Raw genomic sequence first — 27,663 nt, forward strand, 5'->3', positions numbered from 1 at the left:
AGAACTAAAACTAGCAGCCATAGAGATATTTTCAAATGCATAAATAATATTTTAAATATAAAAACATTACCATTCCAACCACAATAAATAATCAATGAAAAGTTGAAATATATACTGTAACACATATTGGATTCATTATATTTCATTATTTTATTAGACATTGAACCAATAAAAATAAAAATTTAAAACATTAGATATAACCAAAAGAAAGTTTAATTTATGAAATTATTTAGTAGGACATCTTATACACACATTCAAACTCTATATGGGGCAGAACATTTTAATTAAAACGGTTAGTACTAATTGTCTGACCAGTTCCACAGTGAACCAAGCTATCACTTACTATATTACCACTAATCAGTTGCTTGTCCAAAATGGAAAAAAAAAAAAATGGATGTAAAACACTTTTCTGACACAACAATTCATAGAAGGAATTGCTTTAGATTTCTTATATATGGTAAATATGTAGGAAAGAAGCATATAATAACTATTACAATTAAGATAAATGTAGATCTATAGGAAAACATTACTTGCTATAATAATTGAGGCTAAAGGGGAAAAGTTCACTTACAATATAATTACTGCTAGATACATGTATAAAATTAAGCTTCATTGTATACATAATGACATTTACAGCAAAACATTTTAGTAGAGAGAACAAACATATAAAGAAGTTTTCATCACTTACCTCTCTTTACATTTCTGCTTGTACTTGTTGACTTATCTGAAGGACAGGGACAATGGCCTTCACATCTGACCGAGATCTGTTTTCCTAAGACACAGGCCTGATATTCTAGTTTGCACTGTATAAGAAGAGAGGAGAAAAACAGTCATTCAAATATATTTAATTAAACAGTAAAACACAGAGAAAGTGACAATAGTATGCTTGTGATTCTATCATGTATGCTATGGGGAAAGATAAATGAATGGAATAGAACAAAGAGCATTACACCTGAGCTAAAATCTTAATAGTGTCTCTTCTTAAATTTAACATTTGGGACTCGTATTTTAAATGTTCTCAGCCTCAATTTTCCCATATGAATAATTGGGGTAACACCTAAACTATAGTGTTTCAAGAATCAAACAGCAGTAGCAAACATGAGCCAGGCTCTCCTCAGTAAATGTTAACAAAGCTGAATAAAATTAAAGGTAAATGATCAAAATTACTACGGCACATAAAGATTATTTTTAGTTTAGTTTTGGTTTGGTTTGATTTTCTTTGTAAACATTACTCTTTGTTAGTATTCTCAGCCACAATATTCATAAATCATTCTTAAGATAATATTTTATAAATGCACATTAGATATGATTTTAAATATTATAAAACTACTCCATATTTTAAAGAGGCAATAACTATCTTCCTCCCCTAAAAGAAATTGATCTTGCTAATTCTAAAGTAATGTGATTTCTTTAGTGGCTACTTCCATAATTTACTCAGTACAAATTATTTTAAGAATAAATACTGCAGACTTTCTGGCTCCCATCGACAAAGGCACCAGTGACTAATTTAATTCAGTTTCAGCTGATACCAAGAGCACTGAATCCACCCAATGACTAATCAGATTACTCACATCTGTGCAGCATGTTTTTTTTTTTTTTGTCAAATAACTCTCTCTGGCAAAATTCTTAGTTAGCCCTACAACAAATGATTAAAAATTATTGCACTTGAAATATATTTGTAATGGCTTAGTGGGCCTTTTTGGAGGAATAATTTATTTCAAAGGTATCATTTTTTTATTATTTAATATTTCAATAATTAAAAAATGATCTTGTCATATAAAGTCACAATAAATTTTAAATGTAATTAATAATTCCCTATTGTTAATCAAAAGTAAACATAGTTAAGAAATTGTGAGGGCTTTAATGAAAGCCAGATAAGTTATATAAAACTTTGAGACTTCAAATTTAATATTCTTTCCTGTAAATTCTTTTAACTTCATATTTCAGAAGCCTGGATTTGGTCATAATAAAATTCTGACTCATGATATAATTTAAGAGAAGTTCAGCAGCAATTATAAGTGGCATATGAGCAGATAAAGTCAAAAGTCAATATTAATTGTAGCTAATATTAAATTTGAAAATGTTAATTCCCTTCAAAGCTGTTATTCTATACTCATTCACATTTTAATTGTGGTTAATTTTTAGCAGTGATATTTTTATTCCAAGAAAATGAAAATTCAAGAAATACTTGAACAGCAAAAGTACATGATCTATTAGTTTATTAAATAGAGGAATAATTTTTTTGCTCAAAAGTTGATCATTGATTGTTTGTAATGTTATTAAACAAATAATTAACAAGAAAAAAGCACAATATAAAAATTTGATTTCATTATCATCAACTTTTACCTTTTAGCTAATTTTCTTTTACATAATTATAAATTCAAAATGTCAAAGCTGTCTTTAAGATTTGCATATGATGAAGTTATAGCTCTGCAAAAAAAAAATTACTTCATAAGTGAAACAACTTTTCTTCAGAATGATTCTACTGAACACTTTTTTTTATGTGTTTCTGTAGAGAGCAACAGAATCAGATGTATAGCAAATACACACCATGTGTATAGTTGTATGAGTTTAGCTTCCTGCAGTCAGAAAACCATTTAGTTTTATTTACTTATGGACTGATTTTGAAAAAAAGTATTTTTGAAGAATATTATTCAAAGAATAATAGGATATCAAAAGTAGTATTTTAGCTATATCCACTGATTGCATTTCCAATTAATAATGTTCAATTTACTTAATTATCACAAAACTGAAATATTTATAAAGGTATAAGTGAAGCAAAATATCACATAAAGGGCATACTCATTAGTCTATAATTACCCCAAAATTCAAATACAGTAGAGAAAGACATGATTAATGCATTCCTGATTAAGAACCTGGGTACCAAGAACACTTAAGTTATGAGTTACTGTGAAAAGCAAGCCTGCAGAATGATTTTTCAATAGTACAAGTTGACACTTATCAGCAAAAGTAAGTTAGTCATTCGCTTTAATAACAATGAAGAAAATATGACCTAAATAGGAGAGATCTGGGCTGTCCACAGAAAAGACCCCAACAATCAGTGTCAGCTAACACTGAAAAGTCTACTGTTACAGGTTTTCATGGCCAGGGACTCACCATGGCCATGGTAGATGGCTTAAATCAGAGGTTCTCAGCTAGGGGACATCTGGAGACATTTTTGGTTATTACAACTAGAGTATGGAGGGAGATCTGCTGGTGTCTACTAGATAGAGGTAAAAAGTGCTGCTAACCATCTTACAATGTGCAGATGAGCTCCCCAAAATAAAGCGTTATCTGACCTCAGATGTTACTCATTTCTAGATTGAGAAGCTCATATTTAGGCACCGGTCCACTGAAAGATAATGAATAGATTAACTCAACTCTTAAGATCTCTTTCCTATTTCTTTAGGAATGTTTACTTGGGCATTCACTAAAGTAATACATATAAAATAAACCCAATGGTACAAATAAATTATCAGCTTTAAGTTCTTTATGCAGAACAACCAAAAATACAAACCAGCTATAACTACAAAATACACAATTTATAAACGACTACTCTCTTTGGGTCACCACTATGTGTCAATTACTCTATTAAGCAGTTTTATCCATTACTCTGCTGATCACCAAAAGATTAGTCCTAGCTCCTACATAGATTCTTTGGGTATTGGAAAGAGTGTGTTCTTCCCTTGGACATTCTACTTGGTCCTTTATATCAGTTAAACCAACAGACTGATTTATAAGCCACCCAGCAAACTGCATCACACTCCCTACTTTGGGGCTCCACAAACCCAGTGAATCAATTTCAGCTGTAAGTCTCCCTTGACACTTTTCGGATTCTGCTGCTGCTATTCCAGTTCCATCTGGCCGCATCCTTGTGTTCTTTGTCACTAATCAGTGTCATATGTTTCACTTTTGGGACTATTCGTGGTTGGACAACTGTGAAAACTTTTATCAAAAAAAACTATTCAATAATGGGCTGACAGGCAAGATATATAATGCCCCTCCCATGTTCCATATTATTCACAAGCATCTGATATTGCAAGCATTGGGATTGTCTCTTCAAAAAACCTACTGAAAACTATTTCAGAGTCTACCTCCCTCACTTTAGTACAGCAGCTTAGTCAATGAATATCTCTGTATCCAGAAAGGGAACATACTCTCTCAGCTGGTTCCTGGGGAATTAACAGGATGTAAAGAGGTTATGGGTACCTATTTGAAACATTCAGGGTTTTTCTTTCACTCCGTTAACAGTAAATGCAGGCTTGTCTATTTGCTATACTCTCCGAGTGGCAGCCTATGCAAAGGGGATTTGGGAAATCAAACTCAATTCTGGTTCAGCCACCTGGGTTTTCTAGTTGAATTAACATGAAATCTGATCACCCTGCTCAGAATTTCTTGACAGTAGTCCACATAGCCAAAGTTGGGAACATAATAAATCTCTGTAAGGTTTATAGTTAGTTTGTTATAAGAATACTTTTATAGAAATGGCATATAATTTTCATGTTTAAATATAATTTTCTTTTTCCTTTTTGAAAATAAATGATGCATCACTACACATGATTATTTCCTTACCTATATGTATGCATTTAAATACATTAATAATGAACTAGTAAATTAAAAAACACTAAATTATTCAACATATTATATTTCATGCACATCCAATATTCGGAGGATAAAGTAAATCCAGGATTAAATAACAAAATAATTATAATTTATTTTTACTCAATATTTTCTAAGAAATATGTAAACATTATGGTAATTCAGTGATTATTTCTAATTTTTCAAATTCAACTGAAAAAAAATCATATTTCACATTTACTTGGTAATAATATTTAACCCAAACATGTAATATTTACAGTAGAGGAGTATATTAATTTCTTCTGAATTATTTTTTTTAATTGATCTTAGAGAGAGAGGAAGGGAGAGAGAGAAAAACATTGCTCTGCTGCCTCCTGCAGGATGAATTGAATCTGCAATGTGCCCTGACCAGGAATTGAACCGGGACCTTTTGGTGCACAGGACGAAGCTCCAACCAATTGAGCCACACTGGCCAGGGACTGAATTAATATTTTCTGATTGAGAACAAAGTTCTCTCTCAGTCAACTTGTAAGGAAATAACTGATGCCCATAGCATCTGGAGCACTTTAACTCCAAACTTTCTCATTTCTGTCAGATGAGTTTTATGCTTACCACTTTTTGGTTCCTAAAATCTGTTCAAATATATTAATATCATAACTATATAATTTTATTAAATATGACTTAATATGATCAAATATTAAGACAAATTAAAGGGCTGGGTTTCCATGAAACATTGCATGGCCTACTAGTATACTCAATGAAGGTGTGCTATATAAAAAAAGTTTGTATCTAAATGAATGTGTAAATGCATCTGAAAGACCAGGAATACAGTTTTATAAAAGTTATAAAATATTATGCCCTTAGTCTGCTTTGAAAAATATCTTTTAGCTTCTTGTTACATTTTAAATGAAAAATTTAGAAATTCATATTTTTCCAATAACTAAAGAAAATAGAGTATCTATTTTGTGCATTGATATGTTCCTGAGGGGGTAAAATTAGAGAGTGTTGGAAGCCAAATCAATGTAAAGAGAGAAAAGGTTTTCTGACAATTAGAAAGTCTTTCAAAAATAGACATTTATCTCACAGAACATGATATCTTATCAGGGACTTGCATGTTGTATAGAAGTTTGTCCTAGATGTCCTATTGAGTTCTTTTCAAATCTGAGTTTTTATGATAAAGTTAACTCACATTATTTCTTTTGATGCTCAGTGATTTAATAAGAGCTTATCCCAGTGATTCTGATAATACGCTGGAGTTGTAATCTTGATCAAGTTGGCATACCCAAGCAAAATCAAAATGTAGCTTTTGTTGAAAAGCAGTTCAAACAGAAACAGTGCACATATATTTCTGACTGTTGATTTTCCAACATAAAATTATCTCAGCTCAGACAAAGTATTCAAGAGAAAGTAGACAGGACCATTAAACACCCAATACAAATAGAGGTAACACATCAAAATGGTGATGTGTAAGAAATTTTCTATCTTTCAAAAAGTACATATATCTACTATAATCAGAAAATATTGTTAAAAGAAAGTAACAGAATACCTCAAATATGGAAAACAGTTAAAGATGAACAAATAATAGGACAATGTTGAAACTTAAAATTGAATTTTCTCAAATTGCAATAAAAGGTAAATGTTTCTTCTTTAAGCTAAACTTATTGTTCTATTTTATATTTTTTAAAACTCTCATATTTAAGATTTCAAAAGCAACAGTTCTTCTCAAACATGGGCACGTGTAAAAATCACGTAGGGAGCTTGTAAAATTTAGATTCATAGGGCCCCACCCCAAACAACTAAAGTATTATCTCTGGCGCCAGTATAAAATGATAAGCTTTCTGTTTTCCTTCCCTAAACACACACACACACACACACACACACACACATCAATATTTCTTATATACAAAGTTATGCCTAGGAATTTGCCATTATTCAGTTCAATTGGCAAGCACTCCATGACTAAATATGATAGAATCAAGTGTTCAAAATCATCCAACATGTTGTCCCCAGGGCATTTATGTTACAGATGCCTAGCTGAGTTCTAAGACATTAGTATTATTTATTGACTTCTGCTCAGCAAATGCAGTATACAATTTACACAAGTCAGTGACAAATATATCCATGGTCTAACACAGATGTTGTATCAGAGAACATTTCTTAGTTCTTACTAAAGCCTGACGATATAATCAAAATAGACTTTGCCTGAAGTAAAGAAACAAAGACCTTCATCCTTTGTGTCAATTTCAGGAGTGATTACCTCCCCAATTAACCTTAAGCAGACTTATGTTGTGATTTTTCTGGCATTGCTGAATTTAAAAGAATTCAAAATAGATTGATTTTTTGAAAAAGAAAGATTAAGTCACTTCTTTAAAAAGTCAATTGCTTTTCTTTTTTTAAAAAAAAAAATATTTTATTGATTTTTCACAGAGAGGAAGGGAGAGGAATAGAGAGTTAGAAACATCAATGAGAGAGAAACATCGATCAGCTGCCTCCTGTACACCCCCTACAGGGGATGTGCCCACAACCAAGGTACATGCCCTTGACCGGAATCGAACCTGGGACCCTTCAGTCCACAGGCCAACGCTCTATCCACTGAACCAAACTGGTTAGGGTTCAATCGCTTTTCTTAACAGGAAAATAAAACACAGATAATATTACAAAAATACATCTCATGAAAATTGCAAAAGTCTCAATATTTTTTTCAAGCAAATCTATTTTTCCATAGTTCTTCATTGGTTCCTTTGTTTTTTGTTTGTGTGTGTGTGTGTGTATATACAGCTTTAAATACTCTGCTTAGGATTTCTAGATAAACTGACAAGTTCAGAGTTTGAACTCTAATAAAATAATTATTTAAAATTGGTCCCATTGTATAATAAGACATAGTTTCTAAAATTATATCCTAGTACTATTATGTTATTTGCCTGAAGTCTTCATTTGGATATCCTCTGTCTCAACCCATGCCGCAGCTCCAGGGCCTGCTATACTTTGTAATGACATCACCTCCACTTATGTTGTAGAGTGGAAATATAATTTGCAATTTCTACTCTCTAAATTGAGCTGAAGGTAATGAGGGAAGATTGTGGGTCTAGAATAGAACCAATAGGAATATTCTTTATAATAGTAAAAACACAAAAATCCCTGTATATCAATGCTCCTGCAGATACAGAACCATAGTAAGACTTGGAAAGCAGGACTGGGCTTCCTTCCTAGATGTGGGGTCACACTCGCTGTGCTGAGAGTACCTGGCTTCTGACTAATCTTTATCATGTGAGGATTACTCAACTGGGGGATTAGAAGCTTCGAACAGGAGCTTCATGGACCACACTGAGTCTAGGATTTGGGGCTCACCATTATTGTGAGCTTAAATGCCTACATGTCCCAAAAAGCTGTTAATTTAAATTTGCCCTGTAGAACAGAGTTGCTTGTAGAACAGAGTTTGCTTAGTCTATCAACCAAGTTGCGTGAACCAAGAGCCAAAGAAAGACCCTGTGTCCCCTGCACAAATCTTCTATTCTTATCTCTTGGAAAATAGATGCTGGAAAAATAATACAATGACCTTCTCAAGAAGGACTTGCCTCTGTGGGCACTACTCTACTTACAAAGAAAAAAAAGTTAAGTGCCTTACATTTAAATCTAATAAACATCTACAAAGTAAACTTCCAATAAACTCTAAAAAGGAGAGTTTGATATAAGTTCTTACTGTACTAAGATCTCTATTCAGTTTTCATTATTTTCTACAGCTCAGCCTCACTGCTATCTGTGCACACATGTAAGATTAGGATTGGTAATCCAAGGTGGAAAAATCACCAAATTAAGTTAGAATCAACAGAAAAGAGGATGGTGATTTGGGGTTATTAACAACTCACATTCATTTGAACCATGTTCCTTATATGTCTTCCTATGAAAACGAGGCATTTATTGAAAGTGATACATATGCAAAAGTATTAAATTAATAATTCAAAGCTATCAAGATAGATTATAAAATTTCCAAAAGCCTCCTAATATTTAAATCAAAAGGGGGGGTAGTAGAAGAATATCATGTAAGGAAAAATATCCTGTAAGTAAATTACATCTAGAAAATTTTTACTTTAGAAAATTAACTTTTATTTGTAATGCTAACAGCAAGACACCCATGAAAAACACACACGGTGTCTAAACAAGCCAAAGGAAAATTGTTTGGGCAAAAAATGAAAAAGGATCCCAAGTCAAATTTATAGAAAAGATTCCTTTATTAACTTTTGGTCGAGAATATGTTTGTATATGTTCAGAAAACAACTCCAAGACCATGTGAATTCCTGCAACAGAGAGGAATTGACAGGACTGCTCCAGCCATGAAGACATAAGAGAAACAGTCCAGAGATGGAAGACGCTGACGACGCCTTGCCATACTAGCAGTCAGCAGCTGTGCGTCGCTGCAGGTTGCCCAGGACCAAACGAGAGAGGGTCGGTCCTGCATTACCACCATTTGTCCACCATCCAGAACTGAAATATCATTGCTGACATGTACACATAAGGAACTGTTTGACATTGAAATTGGGACTCAAAAGAACTGTTGGCCCAGAAAGAAACTCACTACAGACTGATTCATTTGCCTCCCAGCATAACCATTATTGCTTGTCTCATTTTCGGTTCTTATAAGTGTATTTCTAGTGTCACATGATTTCACTCATCTAGGGGAAATAATGAACAACATAAACTGATGAACAAAAACAGACCCGGAGACAGGGAAGCATCTATGAGACTGTCAAACCTCAGAGGGAAAGTAGGGGAGGGTGGGGGTTAGGGGGAGAGATCAACCAAAGGACTTGCATGCATGCATATAAGCCTAACCAGTGGTCACGGACAACAGGGGGGTGGGGGCATGCATGGGGAGGGGTTTGGGATGAGAATGGGGGGATGAGGACAAATATGTGATACCTTAATCAATAAAGAAATTAATAAAAAAGAAAATAATTTGAGACAGAAATAGTAAAGCCAAAATAAAAAATTAATTAATTAATAATTCAAGAATGGATTATTCAAAATAAAGTTATTGATGATATTAATAAGAGCATATGGTTTGTAATCTGGGCTTCAGAGTGTGCCCAGAAAGGAGAACAATGGGGAAACCCAATGGAATTGGAAATGTATGGGAATTAATCTACATATGATAGGTATATTTAGTTTTAAGTAGGAGCATGCTAATTGTGTTTCTCTAAAATCATCAAACAATGCTTCCCATATGGTCTCAACAGATGGAAATCACTTGTGAGTGTAACTCTGCGTACTTTGAAACAAAATTGTGAAATAACCGATCATCTATTAGCAGCATCCTGAAGAGAGCCCCAAACAAGCAGGTGCTAGACTAATGCCAGCCCTCTCCAGGGACCATGGCACTCTGGATACAAACATATCAATTCAGCCGGCACATATGTTTCTACTGTTAAGAAAGACATGCATCTGTCTCAGCTGGATGCCGGGAATAAAGCCAATCTGTCTCGTGATGCAACTTGTTCAGTTATCAATCTTCATCAAATAAAATTATGATTAAAATTGGCTTCCCATGTTACTCTACCTACCAGTTTGAATATTATAAGATGCATCCTTAGTTGTAATTTAATAAATTAGTATAATGGTCGGCACACCCTTATCCTGTGGAATGTGATAATATGAGATAGAGTCATTCTCCCTTGTGCTGACAGCATGAATTTTCTAAGCCTGCAAAGCTAATATTCACCAAGATCAAAGTCATATTGAAAAGACCAGTGTCACACTCCCTTCTCTCCTAGAAAGATCTACACCATTATATACATCTTATAACTTTATCAAGTAGGTATATGGTGGCTTAATTAAGAATACACAGTACTTGGCACCCAGTAAGTACTATGGATATATTTATTGATTGAATTAATCAGTCTTATCATTGTAGTGCTCTTATCAAGATTAGAAACTGTAAAATGCAAGTGGAGTTGTAGGAAAATATTCACCAAGACAAAGTGTGGTTCATAAAGAGTTACCCACAGAACAAAATGTTCAAATAGCCCCAAATTTTTGGAACTTACTTTGCAGTAAGCAAAACCAGAAAAGAACTGAGGTGAGGTTATTTTTTTATATATCCTATGTAATGTGAATATTCATATGGTTCCTTAAAGATATATTAGTGTATTTAATTATAGGGCAAGGCCCCACTAGGGATAGTACATATTATGCTTTTAAAACATATTTTACATAACAATACACATGTATGTGTTCCCAAAGTTTCAGCTAAGAGGTTGTGAGTCTATATTCATTTGTCACATCAAAAAACAAACAAACTCATCAATGTCTTAGCAGATACAGTTCTTAAAAACTCATATATATATATGACTAATATGCAAATTGTCCCCTTGGGAGTTCGACTGTGAGAATGGGAGTTAGATCGTTTGCTATGATGAGCATTGACCACCAGGGGGTGGCGTGGATCATAGCAGGTGACCAGCAGTGGTGGCAGGGTGCTGAGGGAGTGAGGGAAGGAGGAGGCAGGGAGGCAGAGCACCTGATTGGCCCTGATCATCAGCCAGGCCTAGGGACCCTACCCATGCACGAATTTCATGCACTGGGCTTCTAGTATTTGAATAAAATAAGGAGGCAGATTAATGTAGAGGAGAGGACACCGAATCAGGGAAAACATTAAATCTTGCCTTCAATGTCCGCTAAATACAAAAATTTTGTTATCTTTCTCATCCTTAGTTTTCTCATTTGTTAAAAACAATTTTTGGAAGCTTAAATAAAGTAATATAGGAAATAACATGAGATAAAAGTAGTAATGATATTAACAGAACAGATTGTACCTCTATTGATATAATAATAATATTAACATTATTATATACATGGTAATAATTTCTGGTCTCTTTCTGATCTCTCTCAGCAATTAAGAAAATGTTGGTTTTAATTTTTGAGGGTTCAGAGTGTTGACAACTTCAGCATTTCAAACTTTAAAAATTCTTAAATAGGGGGAACAAATAGACATTGAATCATATTTTAAATCAGTGAGATTATCCACATTATTTTAAGTTAAAAATTATTTGGATGATCCAATTAGAGAACTAATAGATGTAAGCACTTAGTCATAAATCTGAGTTGTGCATTTCATACTAAATGACTGTAAGATTCTTTACCTGTGAAGAGTAGGTGTGACCGTCTGAACCACAAACGGGGCTGGAATAGACCATTGGGCACCGTTTGCAGGTGGATGATACGGGGCCCCTCCATTGCGTATGGCCTACTCCTGCATCTTTCATACTGTTAAAAAAATAAAACAACCAGACTTAATGCATTTATTTAAAAACAAGTACATTTATATTAACATCACATGTTTCCACTGTCACTCCAAATCTTGAAGATAAATTAGAATCAGAAACTATTTTTCTCCTTTACCACCTATTAACCTGTACAGTGTCCTTCATTATAATCTTTTGTTTCATATATCAAGGGTTCCCTACAATAAAATAAGAACATATTCCTTAAAATATTCTGCTAATTACATATGGACTAGTTATATTTCATTACATGGATATTTTGTTTTAATTTATACTTTGACAAATTTTTCATAGACCAAGAAACAAAAATTGCTCAGCAATAAAGGACTCACACAACTGGGACTCCCTAATAGCCACCCTAGTATTTCAACAGGAACAGTTTCAGAAAACAGACACTAATCCGCAGGGCGAACCCAATGTGCCTGAAAAGAGAAGCAGCTTACTTTAGAGGACAGAGCAATCCAGATCCACACCTTTACCAAAGCCAGTATTTAGAGAGCCAAATTAGTAGGTTTAGTGATAGCCAATCCTCTTTTTATTGTGTAGAGATGCTTCCAAATAGATCCATTAGGCTTTGATCTAGAATGACTAGGGGAAACCCATACTCTTCTGCTATCTTCCCTTACATTTATTTGTTTTTCCATTTTGATTAAACTGCATTATTGCTCTGTCTGTAAAGTGTGCACAATTTACATAGAGAGGGTTAGTAAAGGGCCTAAAAATAAGAATATTTAGAACTACTCTAGTAAATCAGTACTCATTCCTTAAAGTTGTTTATAGAGTGTACTATCATGTCTATATCACGAAGGGAAAAGATGATTTACTAGACACATTTGCTTTTTTTATTTTTTTGCTTTAAATTTTATTTTCATTAATAAGTTAAACACACAAAAAAGCAATCCCAATACTATTAAAATAGTCTTGGGATTTTATTAAGGATCTTCATTATAGGAAAAGAAGTTCAAACTATATACTTCAAATTTAAAAACGTTTATTGCCCTGGCCAATGTGGCTCATTTGGTTGGGCATCATCCCCTGCACCAAAGTGTTGCCATTTGATTCCTGGTCAGGGCACATGCCAGAGTTGCAGGATCTGGTTTGGGGCAGGGAGGTATATCAGGAGGCAGCAGATCGATGTCAATATTTCTCTTTCTCTCCCTCTCCCTTCCTCTATCTCTGAAAATCAATTAAAATATATTTTAATGTCTATTATTTTCTCTTCACCCTCCTCTCTGCCTCCCATTGCTTGTCTCTCTCAAGATTTTCATGAAACCTATCATGATTACAAATGCATTTTCTTTGTTTCAATTTTGTAAATTCTGCTAAAAGACCACTTTAAAATCTTGTGTGGCCACAGAGTCCACATCATAAGAGATACAAGGGAAAAAATAACCATGCTGCTATTACTCATTAATTAATTGGTACAAAATTCTAATGGAAATTAAAACAATGACTGGAAAACTTGAAACAGTATTCTATACCACTTCAAAACCTATAAATTATAGAAATGGAGTAGAGAGAAATAAAAAAATAAAATATTCTACTTGTATTTTTCTTTCACTTTGCGTAATCAAAACAAGGCATAAAATTATGCAAATTATCTGCTTTTCAAATACATCAGGAGAAATTATTACCAAGTTCAGGATTCTAAGCAATAGAAGGTACTTTATCAGAACTGGATGTATATACATTTTTGCTTTGTAATACATATCTATATCTATCTATCATCTATCTATCTATCTATCTATCTATCTATCTATCTATCTATCTATCTATCATCTATCTATCTATGATATTTATTATATACACATACACTATATTCTGCCATTCAAGGCACTAAGTAGTTTCACACCAATATACACGTAATTATGTTTCTAATAGCCGAAAACTAAACTAACAAAGATGAATTTATACTGTTGTAGTGCTTCTTTACAGGACTTGTTTTGAGGCAGTTGAGTCCTACCATCTTCTTGTTCCCTGAGCTCCCTTCTTGTCTTCCTGCTTTCCCTTTCATTCTGGTCCTCAGTATGAATCTCCAGCATCAATCATGTAGGAAAGCACATCAGTCTCTTAATTTTCTAATAGTTACAATTTAATTACAGCTACATCCGTTTAATCAAGTATGATACTTGGCTTTATGTTTAGTTAATCATGTTGTGCAATTTAAAAATATAATTTGAACATGATTTCCATGTGTTAGGATGTACATTGATTTTGGAAAGAACATAAATGATGTTATCAAAATGATTAGCAGAAAAAAAATCTCATTCCAATTTGATTTAAGTTTCATATGTGAGCATGTTATTTATTAGTCTTGGCAAGTCAGAAACATTCCTAGGTCTTAATTTCTTCACTTATATAATCCTAAGCTTCATCAATATGAATCATTTGATCCTGAGAATTCCATGAGTCTATAAATCCTTAATAAAACTGCTAATATGAAGGCACTCAACAAAAATTAGAAGCACAGACAGTGTATACTGGCTATCCTATCTAATAAAGAGGGAATATTCTAATTGACCATCAGTCCATCACAAAGATGACTGCACCCACAGCTGAGGCCAAGTTCCCATAAGGAGCCTTAACGAGCAATCAGCAGGGACCTGAGGCTACCCCCTCTCTGGCCCCCATGGGGCTTGACAGGGGACCTAAGGCTGTGCCCCCCACCCTGGCGTCAGGCTGAGGGACCTCAGGCTGTACCTTCTGCCTTGACACCAGGGCAGGGGACCTCAGGCCATGCCCCCCACCCGGCAGGGCTTGATGGGGACCTCAGGCCTTGCACCTGCCCCGGCGCCAGGCTGGGGGACCTCAGGCCGAGACACCCACCAGGTGGGGTTTGACAGGGGACTTCAGGCCACACCCCTCACCCGGGCACCAGGCTGGGGGACCTCAGGCTGCACCCCTTGCCCCAGCACCTGGCCAGGGGACCTGAGGATGCACCCACCTGCCTAGCGGGCTTGACAGGGGACCTCAGGCCGTGCTCCCCACACAGCGGGGCTTGACGGGAGGACCTCACGGTGCACCCCCAGTGCTGGGTCGGGGGAACTCAGGCTGTGCCCCCTGTCCAGCGGGGCTTGACGGGGGACCTGAAGCTGTGTCCCCCTGCCAGTGGGGCTTGATGGGATCTCAGGCCGTGTCCCCCACCTGGCGGGGCTTGATGGGGGACCTGAAGGCATGCCCCCCACCCCATCTGGGAGACCTCAGGCCACGCCCCCCATCCTGACGCCAGGTCAGGGGACCTGAGGCTACGCCCCCTGTCCGACGGGGCTTGACAAGGGTGGGACTGGCCAGGTCTGGATCTAGCCCAATGGGGGGGTGGGCTGCCGGGTCTGGGTCTCACACGATTCTGAGGCACATGTGGGTGGGCAGGGACTTGACTCTGGGTCCCCATGTTAATGTGCACGAATTTCGTGCACCAGGCCACTAGTATATTATAATTTTAGAACTTGACTTACTGTTATCAGGTGAAACAAATATATCATTATGGTGTGAAGGATGATGTTGAGTGAGGCAAGAGGTTGTTAGGAATGTTGAAGTTGCAAAACTCGGCTATCTCAAGGTGGCAAATGAAAGATAAGGAGGGAGCCCTGTCTTGTGATAACTAATGGAAGAGGGAAGATAAAAAGAAGGTTGTGTTTAAAGAGGCATGCTTTCCACAAAAAGCAAACCTAACAATCAAATAATACTTCTATTACAATATCATGGGACATTGTCAATAAATCATAAAAATAATTATTTCATATTACTTATTTCTCTAAAATCTTGCAGTTCCTGGATCTGACATCATATACTATACACGTTCATTCTTTAGGCCATAGATATACAAACCAAATAAAATGCCAATTTATTTCTTATGTATTTATCTTACAAGGGAAACATCCGTATCTAATTCCTAATTTTGTAGGTGTATTTGCTTCTCTCTCTATGCACCTATATTAACATAATTCTTAATGAATTTGCTTCAACAGAAGAATTTGATTATAATCTGATAAAAACAGCATTCAAGTGAACAGAAATATTCTGTGAAAATCTCAACTAAAGGCAACTTGAGATATTTAACTTCTCAATACAGCTAACATTTTAATTCCTTTAGGTAGTCGTGTTTGTTGTTGTTGTTTTTAAGTTCTGCCTGAGTTGTGGAGAAATTCTTCCTTAAGACATAGCTGCTAAGTCATAATTTCTTCCCTACTGGCCATAACTCTTCAAGAAATAAGGCTGCCCTTACTTTTTCATCAGGGGCCTTAGAAAAAAACAAATGGTATAAGTGCACTAAATTATCTTTTGGGGCAATAAAATTAAAAGAAATTTAGCAAGTGACCAAAATATGCTTTATATGATTTCTCTACTTGGTATGACAGTAATTTGAGCAATGAAATAAAATAGATGATCTATTGATTTTAATTTTAAGTAAAAGAGATACCATAAGGAGAGATCAACCAAAGGACTTGTATGCATGTATATAAGCCTAACCAATGGACACAGACAACAGGGGGGTGAGGGCATGAGTGTGGGGGGGATAAGGGGAGTAATGGGGGAATAGGACACATATGTAACACCTTAATCAATAAAGAAATTTAAAAAAAAGTAAATCTTAAGTCATATTAGAAAATATCATTAAATACATAAAAATGAGCTAGCATAGCTTACTCTGCAATATGAATAGAAAATCTACTTGCTCTATATATTTTACAAAGAACAAAGATTTACCAAAAAAGTCCACTTATAGACATATTTTAAAATACAGTGATAGAAGAAAATAAAATACAGTGATAGGATTGATTAATAAAATGTATTTTTGAAATCTATTCCTAACATAAATTAAATAAACAAGTGAAAAAATGACAGCATAGCTGCTTCAAATTTTATTTAAAGAAAGATTCACTACCACCAATAAATGTTGCCTAGAGACTATACCTGGCTAATTAAACCTGAAATTTACATGGTGTAATAAATAATACAACACCATATATGTGATTCTGATTTAGAAAATCAGTACAGAGGAATATGTGCATTAATTCTATTAAATGTGTTGACAGGTATATTTCACTCCAGATATTAGCATATCTGGATTGCTAAGTCTACATTGTATAACATTGTATATTCAAAATACGAATCCGGAAATTTTCAATTATTTATGTTCACAGATAAAGCAAGCTTTCAACCATTAACTGTGAAGTTACTTTAACCTTAAACAGTTCTATAATGTCAGCACTGAGCAAAGAATGAGTAAAATTTGAGTTCACAAAAATGTGTGATTCTTAAAGGTCAAGGAGATTCTACATTTGAAAAAATGTGTTCACATTTAAAAAATAACAGTGACAGATATGCAGCTTAAAAGCAAAAATATTCTACTTAAAAGAAAATGACACGAAACAAAGCAACTTTAGCAAAAGACATGGGAAAAAACTGATTATTCAAAATATTTTTATATATAAAAATATGTCTTGATTATGAAACATTCTTTTGATTTGTTTTTCTAAACAGAAGCAAATATTTTCACTACTGCTCAATAAATAGACTTTATCAGAAGCATTCAACCATTAAATATCACAATTTATTTAAGAAAACAATCCTTGAAGGTCATCCCAAACTCAGGGAAGGAAAACAGCACTTTTTCTCCATGTCTTGTCTTCATGGAAGTCATTGCTACTGGCCTCCTCCTTGCTTACTGCTTCATGGGAAAAGGAAAGTTATAGAAATTAGAAAGGATAAAGAAAGCTGCCACGTGTTTCTTGAGTCTGATTTATAGATGAAAAGATGAAGAGTACAAAATCTTCTCTATACATTAGCTTTCACAATATTTTTCAAGTTAATTAGTAAAATTCAGATGTCTTAAGTTTTTTCTCTCAACCAGATTTTAATTCCTGTCCTGAAAGCATGTGTTGATGCCTTCTGGTGAAATCAGGAATAAAGTAAGATTTGCCAGACAAGGAAACAGTCTTCAAGAAGTGCTATCTTGGTAACTGGTAGCATATATAAAAAGTTATCAGAGAGGCCTTTTAAAATATTCGTACTATTTTTATCTATAATATATTGTTACTTATAGTTATAGCTATAATTTACCTAGCACGCTCCAGGAAATGAATTAGGCACGGTCAAAACCCCGTCACTAACTCATCCAATAACTTTTTATCTTCTAACCTACAAATAGTACCTATGCACCCTTCTAAATATTGTTCATATATTTATTCATGAATATACCCAACAATGTGTTCAGGAATTATTTTAGAATTTGGAGGTAACACATGGATAGAGTCATGGAATTCATGGATCTTAGAATTTGTTTGGGAACAAAAAGATAGGCCTGGCTTGGAGTGAGGTTTTCCTGTGATTCAGGAAGTAATAAGGACAACATTGAGCTTACTTGGCCAATTTCTATTCACCTTTGAGGTTCCACCTTTGATGCCATTTCTATTGTAAAATTTTTTCTGACATCCCAAAACGTTTTCTTCAAGTTTGTGTCACACATACTCCCTTCAACTATTACCTATCAATTGTATTTTAACAGCCCATATGGTTATCTTTTTTTTAACCTATACTCATGCTTCCCTAATTCTGAGTCTCTGTCTTGCTCCCATGACAGCTGCTCTGTTAGGAGACATGACTGGGCCAAATACCCACTTCTTCCCTACTTCTGCGATTTCTCCTGCATTTGTAGTTTGGAAGACAATGGAGTCACTTAACGCATTCTGTGGCCTAAAAATACTTCTAACCTCTTTAGAGTATCTCTTTTCATAGGTAAGTAGAAAGCAGGTGGCCAGCAACAGAGCTCATTTTAAATACATGGGATTGGACATAAATTTAATTTAACAAAAGCATTTTCTAGACTCACCACGTCAAACATTCTGACACATTCCTGATTTACCTTTAGTTAGGTGGTGCTTGCAGAAATGGAGTAAATTGTTTTTGTTTCCTATATCTCTTATAACATATTACCTAAAACTTTCTGGCTTAAAACAACAGAAACTTAATTTCTTAGAGTTAGGGAGGTCAAAAATCCAATAGCAGTTTCATTGGACTCTCTCAGGGAGTTCTAGGTTACCTGGTGGCTGTCAGCATTCCTTGGCTTGTGGTTGCATCTTTCTCTGCTTTCTATTCCAATCCCCTTCCCCTCTTTGTGTTTTTGTCAAAATTTCTGTGTCCCTCTTATATAGATACATTGTGAATGCATTTAGGGCCCACTCTGATAATCCAGGAAAACCTCTCCCTCTCAAGATCTTTAACGTAATCACAATTTTCACCATATAAGATAAATCTCCTTCTTTTGACCAATAAGATACTATGCACAGATTATAGCAATTAAGATGCAGATATATCTTTAGGGCCACCATTTAGCTTACAACAGGGAGGCTACTTAGGAAAACAGATATTTTACCTTTCCACAACAAAAGAGCTTCAGTAATGGTGTCCCTGGTTTGGAGGGATGCCTTAATGAACCCTATGTATAAATTTACACTATGTATAAATTCACAGTGGATTTTGCCCTGTGATTACTCCCATCAGTCCTTTTACATCTAAAGGACAGATGTATGTTCCAGGACAATATCTTGGGACTTAGAGTATTGTCCTTCAGCTACAAGGCTGTGCTCCTCTGCAAATGCATACTTCATCCTAACCATGGAACCATAGCCAGACATAATTGATTCTTCTGTGAGTGGATATAGAGTTTGGGGTTTCTCAATCAATGTACTTTTATCTCACCTATGTCAGTAGATTAAAGAAGCATTTTCACTTTACTAATTTTTAGAGAAATTGAATGCTACAATTGAAAAGACTGGAAAGCAATCAGGTTACCATTTTTGGGGGGTGGATAAACAATAAAAATAACAGTCATATCAACATGCCTCATCTGACCCTCAATTTAATTAGTAGAAAATCAGATGACACAGACAATGGAGTTTTCTTCCCGTTGTTCCTTTGCATTTAGGGATAGTGGTCACTGGGACAAACTGAAAAGGATAGTGGATGAATGGACTGTGTCATGAGACAGGGATAAATTCAGTCTCCATGGCATCCAGAGTGTACAGGAGAGAAGCCATTGCATTATACCAAGAATTTATTTCAGAAAGTGAGTCCATATACTTTATCTACATTGCCAGCAAATGTTCTGTTTTTATACTTTGCTGATCAATCTTTTACACATGGTCTTCCCTTTCCACGAATAGCTTTTCACCTTTTAATCACAACTCATAATTTTTACTCCAGCATATTTCCTTGACCTTGGCACAAATTAAGTACTCAATAAATAGCACTAAATGGATAAAAGAATGGGAGAAAATGGAGAGAGAGAGAAAGAGAGAGACTAAGGATGTTTCCTATTTTCTTTGCTATGTGTCCTTTTAAGAAGTAGAAACTCGCATTATTTACTTACTGAATAAACTTTTTATAAATAATGTGTAAATTAAATCCTTAAAAGTCATTATGATTTTCCACATTAAAAGTCAGTCAACTTGAATTGAAATAGACTTAATAGAAACCCACATTTGAAACCTATATGAGCATGTTGACCAATGTTACCCCAATAAATTTTTAAAAATTCCAAAAATAAATTAAACAAGTCTTATTTTTCCTAACAAATCATATTATGCTATAACACAAAGGAGCATGATAAAGCATTTTATATTATTTCCTTCAGTAGCTTCAGTTTATCAAAGACTCTTTCAATCTCATATTTCAGAATCTGCAACATGTTCTCTATTACTCATCTGGGAAGCAAGCAAGCATTGGGAAATGAGCAATTTGGCTCTTTACAACTGTATGGGGAAGAGTGATTTACATAGGCTTCTTTTCAACAATTATTTTAACTCTTAAAAATATTGCCAACTTACTGCATTTTTGTTGTTTCTCACTTGACTTTTAAAACAATAAAATCCAATTAATCTACAATCTCATGCTAATTTCCCTTAAAAAATACCACTATCTCTCTTGCCTTTCTGACAGTTTTTTTTTTTTCTCCTCACCATTTAGAGGCCATAAAACATACAGATGAAGACCACTATGCATTTCCCAGCTCCCCCATTAGCAATGCCTGCAAGAAATAGAAAGATGGCGAATGATTTACCATGTTTACTGTTCTTTCACTGACCAAAGCCTGGTAAGTGGGATTGCTGGGCTGAATAAAAGGTTAGTGAGTCCCTTGGTGAGGGATCACAAGGCTGAGTTAAACTGGCCTGGCAGATACTCTCCTGGGAGCTGGCTACTGTCTTTCTGTATTGATGGGAAGCTCATACTGGTAACCTAAACTTCTAGAACTTGGCTGCAGACCTTAGGTAAATAATAACATTTATCTACTCACTTTGTGTTATGTCTTGGAAGATGCGTATACTTGGTTTTGTTTGTTTGTTTCATTGGTTTGATAAAATTTGATCTTGGATTACTTAGATTTGTACCATTAAGTAGGCAAGGACATTTAAGTTTAAATAAAAGGGTGTCTCATGGGTTATATGGGCATGCCTTGGTGTTTTATACTGAAGTTTCAGCATGAGATAAGTATTATTTACATTTTCCACCCTTTGCACATGTATCCTTTGGTGGGAAATATGGGTGGTCCTGAGTTCCTTTAATCACTTCCCAACAACAGGGAATCATAATTCTGCCCCACAAACTTCAGGGGATGTATAGATCTACGTTTACCTACTACTATGACATTTGTAAAGAAGGGAACTCTATAAGGATACTTATAGTAAGAATCCTGCCCCTAAATCAACAAAAAGAAGAGAACCTCCACTCACCCAGGACTACCCTTCTTGATTTAATGCGTGTATAGTAAGTTAATATTGTGTCACACCACTGAAATTTGGGGGTAAACTTGCTATAACATAATATTATCATTAATAACACAGATATTTCAAGCAACCTAGACATATTAATATCTAAGATACAACTCATTTGAACATGGTTGAAAAATGAAAGTGTAGAAAGTAATTCCCAACCTTCTTGGTTCCAAATCAGAAATTAATTCAAGTATTCCAAGGATAATTTATATTTTAAAAATACTTATTAACTTCTCGAAGTTCCCCAAGCATAGAAACTTAATCTTGGACTTGAAAGTGTGAAGAAATAAAGAAAACAGATACATAATTCAGAACAAAATATACATTAAAGTTAATGTCATGCTTGTGAATTTCCTAATGTGCAAGATGAAAGAGTTACAAAATTGGTTCTATTTTAACTAAAAGAAATCACATTAATTTTTTTACAACTCACTTTAAACAATTATGCAAATATGTCTATATCTTACTTAGAAATCAAATTATATTCTTCTTCTCAAAGTTACACACATACATTTATATAACCACTTGAATGAATGATTAGTAGACATTCTTTTTCACAAAGCTTAGGGAAATTTGGGGTGGGGAATTATTGTTTGAATAGCATCTTTATCATTGTCACCAAGAGAAAATAAATCCTGTTATCATAATCCTTTTGGTGAAGCTAAATTTTACTAAACCTTAGATTGGGATGAAATGCAGAAGTTGGGTAATTGGTGAATCTTTACTAACTATAGAACAGGAGAAAAAACTAAAATGCAGTTTATGAATTATTCATTGAGTTTTATATTCAGCAACCATGAAAACCCTGTGGGTTCTTAGGCTCCTGCAGCATACTAAGAGCCACACAGCATACATGGCCGCATCTGCAGAACTTCCATTTTCTAAAGGCCAGGAGGAAAGTTAGACATCTTTTAATAGAAAGTTGTCACCTTCGGCATTTGTTACAGGCTACATTCTCCAGATCTCATTTGAAATATCTTTGTGGAAAGGTGTGAGAGCTATTTGAACTTGTTTTCAGACTACTGTCTTTAACAGAACTTTAAAATGTTGCCTCCATCTCGATGCAACCCAACGGCTGGTAAGAGATATTTTAACTTTTGCCCTTTCTCTACAGTCCTTAACCTCTTCCCCTATAAGTGATGAGGAGAAAGTTAATCTAGGTATATAAGTTTCAGACAAAAAAAAAAAAATCCTCCTGTTCTAATTTTAGAAATGTAATAAGTAATGGACTATTACCTCAAAATATAATTTCTGCATTATACTTAGAGGGACAAGAGCTCAATGAACATAGATGTACAATTATTTTCCCAATTTTAAATATTGCTTTATTAAGACATTGCATTTTTCACTTACAGTACCATGCTTATGCAATGTTCTTTCCTTTCCTTATGCACATCATCCATATTCTTTATTTCCCTTACACCTGCTCCATATTCAAGTATCAAGAATGCCCAGCTTGCCCTGACGGGTTTGGCTCAGTGGAGCGTCGGCCTGCAGACTGAAGGGTCCCAGGTTTGATTCCAGTCAAGGGCATGTACCTTGGTTGTGGGCACATCCCCAGTAGCGGGTGTGCAGGAGGCAGCTGATTGATGTTTCTCTCTCATCGATGTTTCTAACTCTCTATCCCTCTCCCTTCCTCTCCGTAATAAATCAATAAAATATATGAAAATAAAAAAGAATGCCCAGCTTTGTGTTTAAAATGCCATGGAATTTGCTACAAATTTGTGTTGTTCAATGTTTTGTTTTGTTTTCTGGAACAACCTCTTCAGTGGTGGGCCCAAAGGAGGCACTACCGGAAGAGGACTCCACCACCAGGAAGCCTCCAGGAATTCCTCTTGGTATAGCTTGGAAATGACAGGATTGCAGGCTTTATTCGGGTCTTTCTGCTGATGTTCAAATTCTACTTTCTCTACAGCCTGGTTCTTAGGGAGCCAATTGATTACTTCATTACACTTGTCAAGAATCTCCTGTTTGTCCTCAGTATTGATTTTGCTTTAAGTTTCAAGTCCATCTCTAGGTTCAATATGTTGATCAGATGTTAAAGAAAAAATTTAGAATAATTTCATTTCAAGTGTTATAGTGCTGAAAGCACTTAAAAGAGGTGTAAGGTAGCCTATGGCCATTTCCGAATGAAAGATCCAACAGATATTTCATAGCTGCACTTCAGGAGAAAAGCTTCTAAGTTTAGTTAGACAATGTCCTTTTCATTATGTACAGATATAGTACAGGAAGATAACAAAGACTTTCTTCTGTAATAGCACTTTGCATTCTTGATGAGTCAATATATCCCATACATTTAAAACTAAAACTAAAATGAAACACCCTCCTGGGACTCCCATTTGATAGGAGTCATATTTTTACTTTTGTTCATTCATAAATTATATGATGACAGCAAGCAACTTTTTTATTTTTTTTACTCATAACATTTCTGAAAAATGATGCAAATATTTCATGTTGTATATCAATGCCTTGCAATAACTCCATAGTCTCCAAGGTCTTCACAGCAGCAGGCAGAAAAATTCTGAAGGAGATCGCTATGTCATAAAATAAACTGGTGTCTGTGAACTGAAATTATTTGTATAAAGGGGGTCACATTTATATCCAATAAATATTTCACTACTAAAATTTCTAATGAACCATCCTTTCCAGTCGCATTTGTATGGTAAATAACCATTTGGTCTTAGAAAATATTGTAAATGTATCGATAGAAATGCTATAGCATTATTGTGTCATAGGTTGTTGCTATTACCAATTAAAATAAACATTTTTCTTTATAATTTTGTTTTTACTTACTTCTATTGTTAATTTGTATTTCTTCCATTACCATTTTTCTCTTTATGTTGAACACAACTTGAAACAATAATTCCAAAATAAAATTTAAAGAGTTATGAATAAACAAGGAAGTCGATCAATATAAAGGAAAATGCTAAAGAACATTTGAGTTACCTTCTGCTTAAGGTTTATACCACAGAAGAGTAGAATTTAAAAATTCTGTTAACGATTCACTTATGCCAATAATGTTTGATTTGTCTTTATCCTGATGAATGTTTTCTTAAATTAAAAAATATTATTACTTTATGTTAGAAACAAATTTGCAGGATTGTTGTGTTTTGAATTGATGGGTTGGGCTCTGAGAGTACTAGCTTGAAATTAATTTCCTAATTCTTCCCAGTGCGTGCATGAGCAATCTGCTAGATATCCATGCATATTCTAAATCTTCATTTTATCCCCAGCGATGCCAAAGTGCTTCAGGAGTTTAATGTTGTGAATCGTTTCTTTCCTAATGTGTCCACACTGAAGATACACAGAGACCACTGACCAACATCGCTACATTGCTCCTATTTTTCCCCTGAGCAGAGATCAGAAATCTTCCCTAGAAGATTTCAGTAGGATCATCTGAAGGACCAAATATATTTTAGTAATTTAAATATCCTTATAGTGGGTTTGTAAACCTTGGTAAACATTTTATTAGCAAACATTTTGTGCAGTTTTTTTCCATAAAATGAAGAACCTCTATTTCTCAAATATCTGTTTCATTCTTGCTTGCTAATAGTATGTAGAGCTTCATTTGTATACAACGGCAAGGTTTCTACTACTTTCCCTGTTAATTTAAAAAACAAGGTATTCCACAGCTATTGCTTTTTTCCTCCTAGGTGATACCTATACCACATCTAGCTTGAATTATTAATCTTCACCTATGTAAAAACATAATTTTCAAAAAGATTTCAATATAATATTTGAAAACTTTGACTATATAAGATGTCAAAGTTTTAGACAGAGTGAAAAATAATAGCAAACTGTAGTGATTTTTACTCAGTCTGTTAGAAACTTTTCATTTAAACAATGTCACAGTAATAGATTTCAATGAGAAATATGGACCATAATACAAAGTTATAGTTATGCTATTTTGTGGACACTTTTTAGGAAATTGCTAGCTCTTTTATTCCTGAATTCTATACGGTTTTAAAATTTAATCCTTTTATACTAGATGCATTTGAGTAACTTTCCTTAGAAAAATATATATATATATTTTTTTTGCTAGAAGCATGGCTGCCCTTTAAAAAATAAAGTACATTTAATATAATTATGGAGAAAACACACTATTTTTTTTCTCAAAACAGTGGGGGTAGAGGGGAGAATAGCAGTTAAAATCGAGTCATAAAACACAAAGAAACAAATGTTTACACATATAAAAGCTGTCAACATTCCTCACTGTTTTTGTTATATTTGTGTAGGTTTTATCATCTTTGATTGTAGTAGTATTTTAGTCTATCATAAGCAACAAGTGTTTTGTATGTAGAAAGGAGCTATTCTTTCAAAACTGACACAAATCCTGTTTACTAGTCTCTCCTTGTAAAAATGGACAATGACAACCATAGTCCAATTGACAGCTCTTTAATAATTGTGCTGGCACCATAAAAATGAAGAAAAAAAAAGGCAGCCTTCCATGAGAGAAGATAACTCAAAGAGAAAGCACTAAAAATAATACTGCATTATGAAAAGGTCAGGCACTAAGATTAACACACAAGGGACTTACGGAAAACATTTGCATTTCCTGTCAAGTGATCATAAGATGAAGTATAGACAAGAAAGTTAGCACACATTCTCCAAGACATGCTTCCATGAGATCAATTTATATTTGCCCCCAAATACTATGTTCAATAAGATTTCTGTTAAGATCACTTTTAAAAACTGTTTTAAATATATAATACAAACTTTATTAGATTTGCGACTAAAAAGAGATAAATATGTTCACCTGTCCCTTGCCAAAGAGAGTAAATGGGCTCTTTTAAGGATTCCATTAATGTCTTCCTCTACCAATTTTTTGTGTTTGCGGGCAGGTACTCTCACCCATACAACACACAGTTTTCCAATATTCACATGAGCCACAAGTACAAACATTACTCTAGCTTTGTCATGTTAGTGGCAATAAAATGTTTTCATTTCCTTTAGCACTGAAATAGGAATATCATTTGAAAACAATTCATTGTTGTAAATTAAAGGCAACTTATATTGCATCCGCTTACTTGATATCTAATATCCATCCTCTACATTTTAATTTTGTTTATCATCAATCTACCCCCAACAGAATATAAACTCTTTCAGAGCAGATATTTCTACATATTTATTCAGTTCTATATCCCCAGTGACTAAAATACTCTTTAATATATGTGTATAAGTGCTCAAGAAATATTTATTTTTTAAAAAACATGAATAACTGGCAATAATTAGTATCTCTTCTCTATAACCTGCTAGTTTCATTGTTTAGAACACTAAATCTATGATTTGGGTTTATTTGCACTGAAAAGTTCATTTCTCTTATGTTAGCCATGTGTAGTATAGTTTCTGATACTGAATATGCTACAGGTGAGAATATTAAAATTTTAAGCTCCTTTAAAGAGCAGGAGGAACCAGTATTAGGTTCTCAAAAGGCCTTACTCAGAAAATTGTTGGGAATTTGATCTACCTTCTCCATTATTACTGGATCTTCCTGGTTTCTCTTGAACTTTTAGATCTTATCTTTCTTTCCAAGCACTTCTATACATTTACACATTAAAAGTGCATGGATAAAAAAATAAAAGTGAATGGATATAGAGGTTTGGAGTAAGATAATATGAACTGTGATATTTCCTAAGTAGTGACAGAAACTCACATTTCATATTTATTACCATTATTGCTCTTGGAAAATTGCATGTGATATGCATTTTCTAAGGTTATACATATATATCCCAGAAGCACAGAAATAAGTCAAAAATATATTAGCTTGTTGCATTGTTTAAGATTAACTTTAATAAGTCCACAATTTATGTAAAAAGATATAAAGATGTTCTATTAGTTATTAATAAGTTATATTTTTGGTAGTAATGGCAAGAGATATTTCATTTCTTTCATCAAGAAAATTCCTAAACTGAGTGCTCTTCAGTATTAATCTTCAGTCACATTCTTAAAGGCCTTTTTCCTACCAAACAGGTATTCCTCATATAAGGTCAGATTTTTTTCAGTCAAATTCTGACTAATTCTGGTAATGTCAAAGC

The 27,663-nt window shown here is 34.4% G+C and overlaps 1 protein-coding gene across 2 annotated transcripts in view; it reads right to left on the minus strand.

The window, feature by feature from the left end:
* The window catches only part of SPOCK3 (SPARC (osteonectin), cwcv and kazal like domains proteoglycan 3), a 349,276-nt gene that overhangs the window by 94,370 nt on the left and 227,243 nt on the right, over positions 1 to 27,663 (minus strand). For both annotated transcript variants that reach the window (XM_080674967.1, XM_080674968.1), the window contains exons 5-6: positions 11,715 to 11,838; positions 689 to 803 (exon numbers count right to left, since the gene is read on the minus strand). In XM_080674967.1, the coding sequence (XP_080531093.1) occupies positions 689 to 803; positions 11,715 to 11,838 (239 nt within the window). The remainder of the gene's footprint in view (positions 1 to 688; positions 804 to 11,714; positions 11,839 to 27,663) is intronic.

This window comes from Plecotus auritus (genome assembly GCF_963455305.1).
Source record: "Plecotus auritus genome assembly, chromosome: 6".
Taxonomy (NCBI): Eukaryota; Metazoa; Chordata; class Mammalia; order Chiroptera; family Vespertilionidae; genus Plecotus; species Plecotus auritus.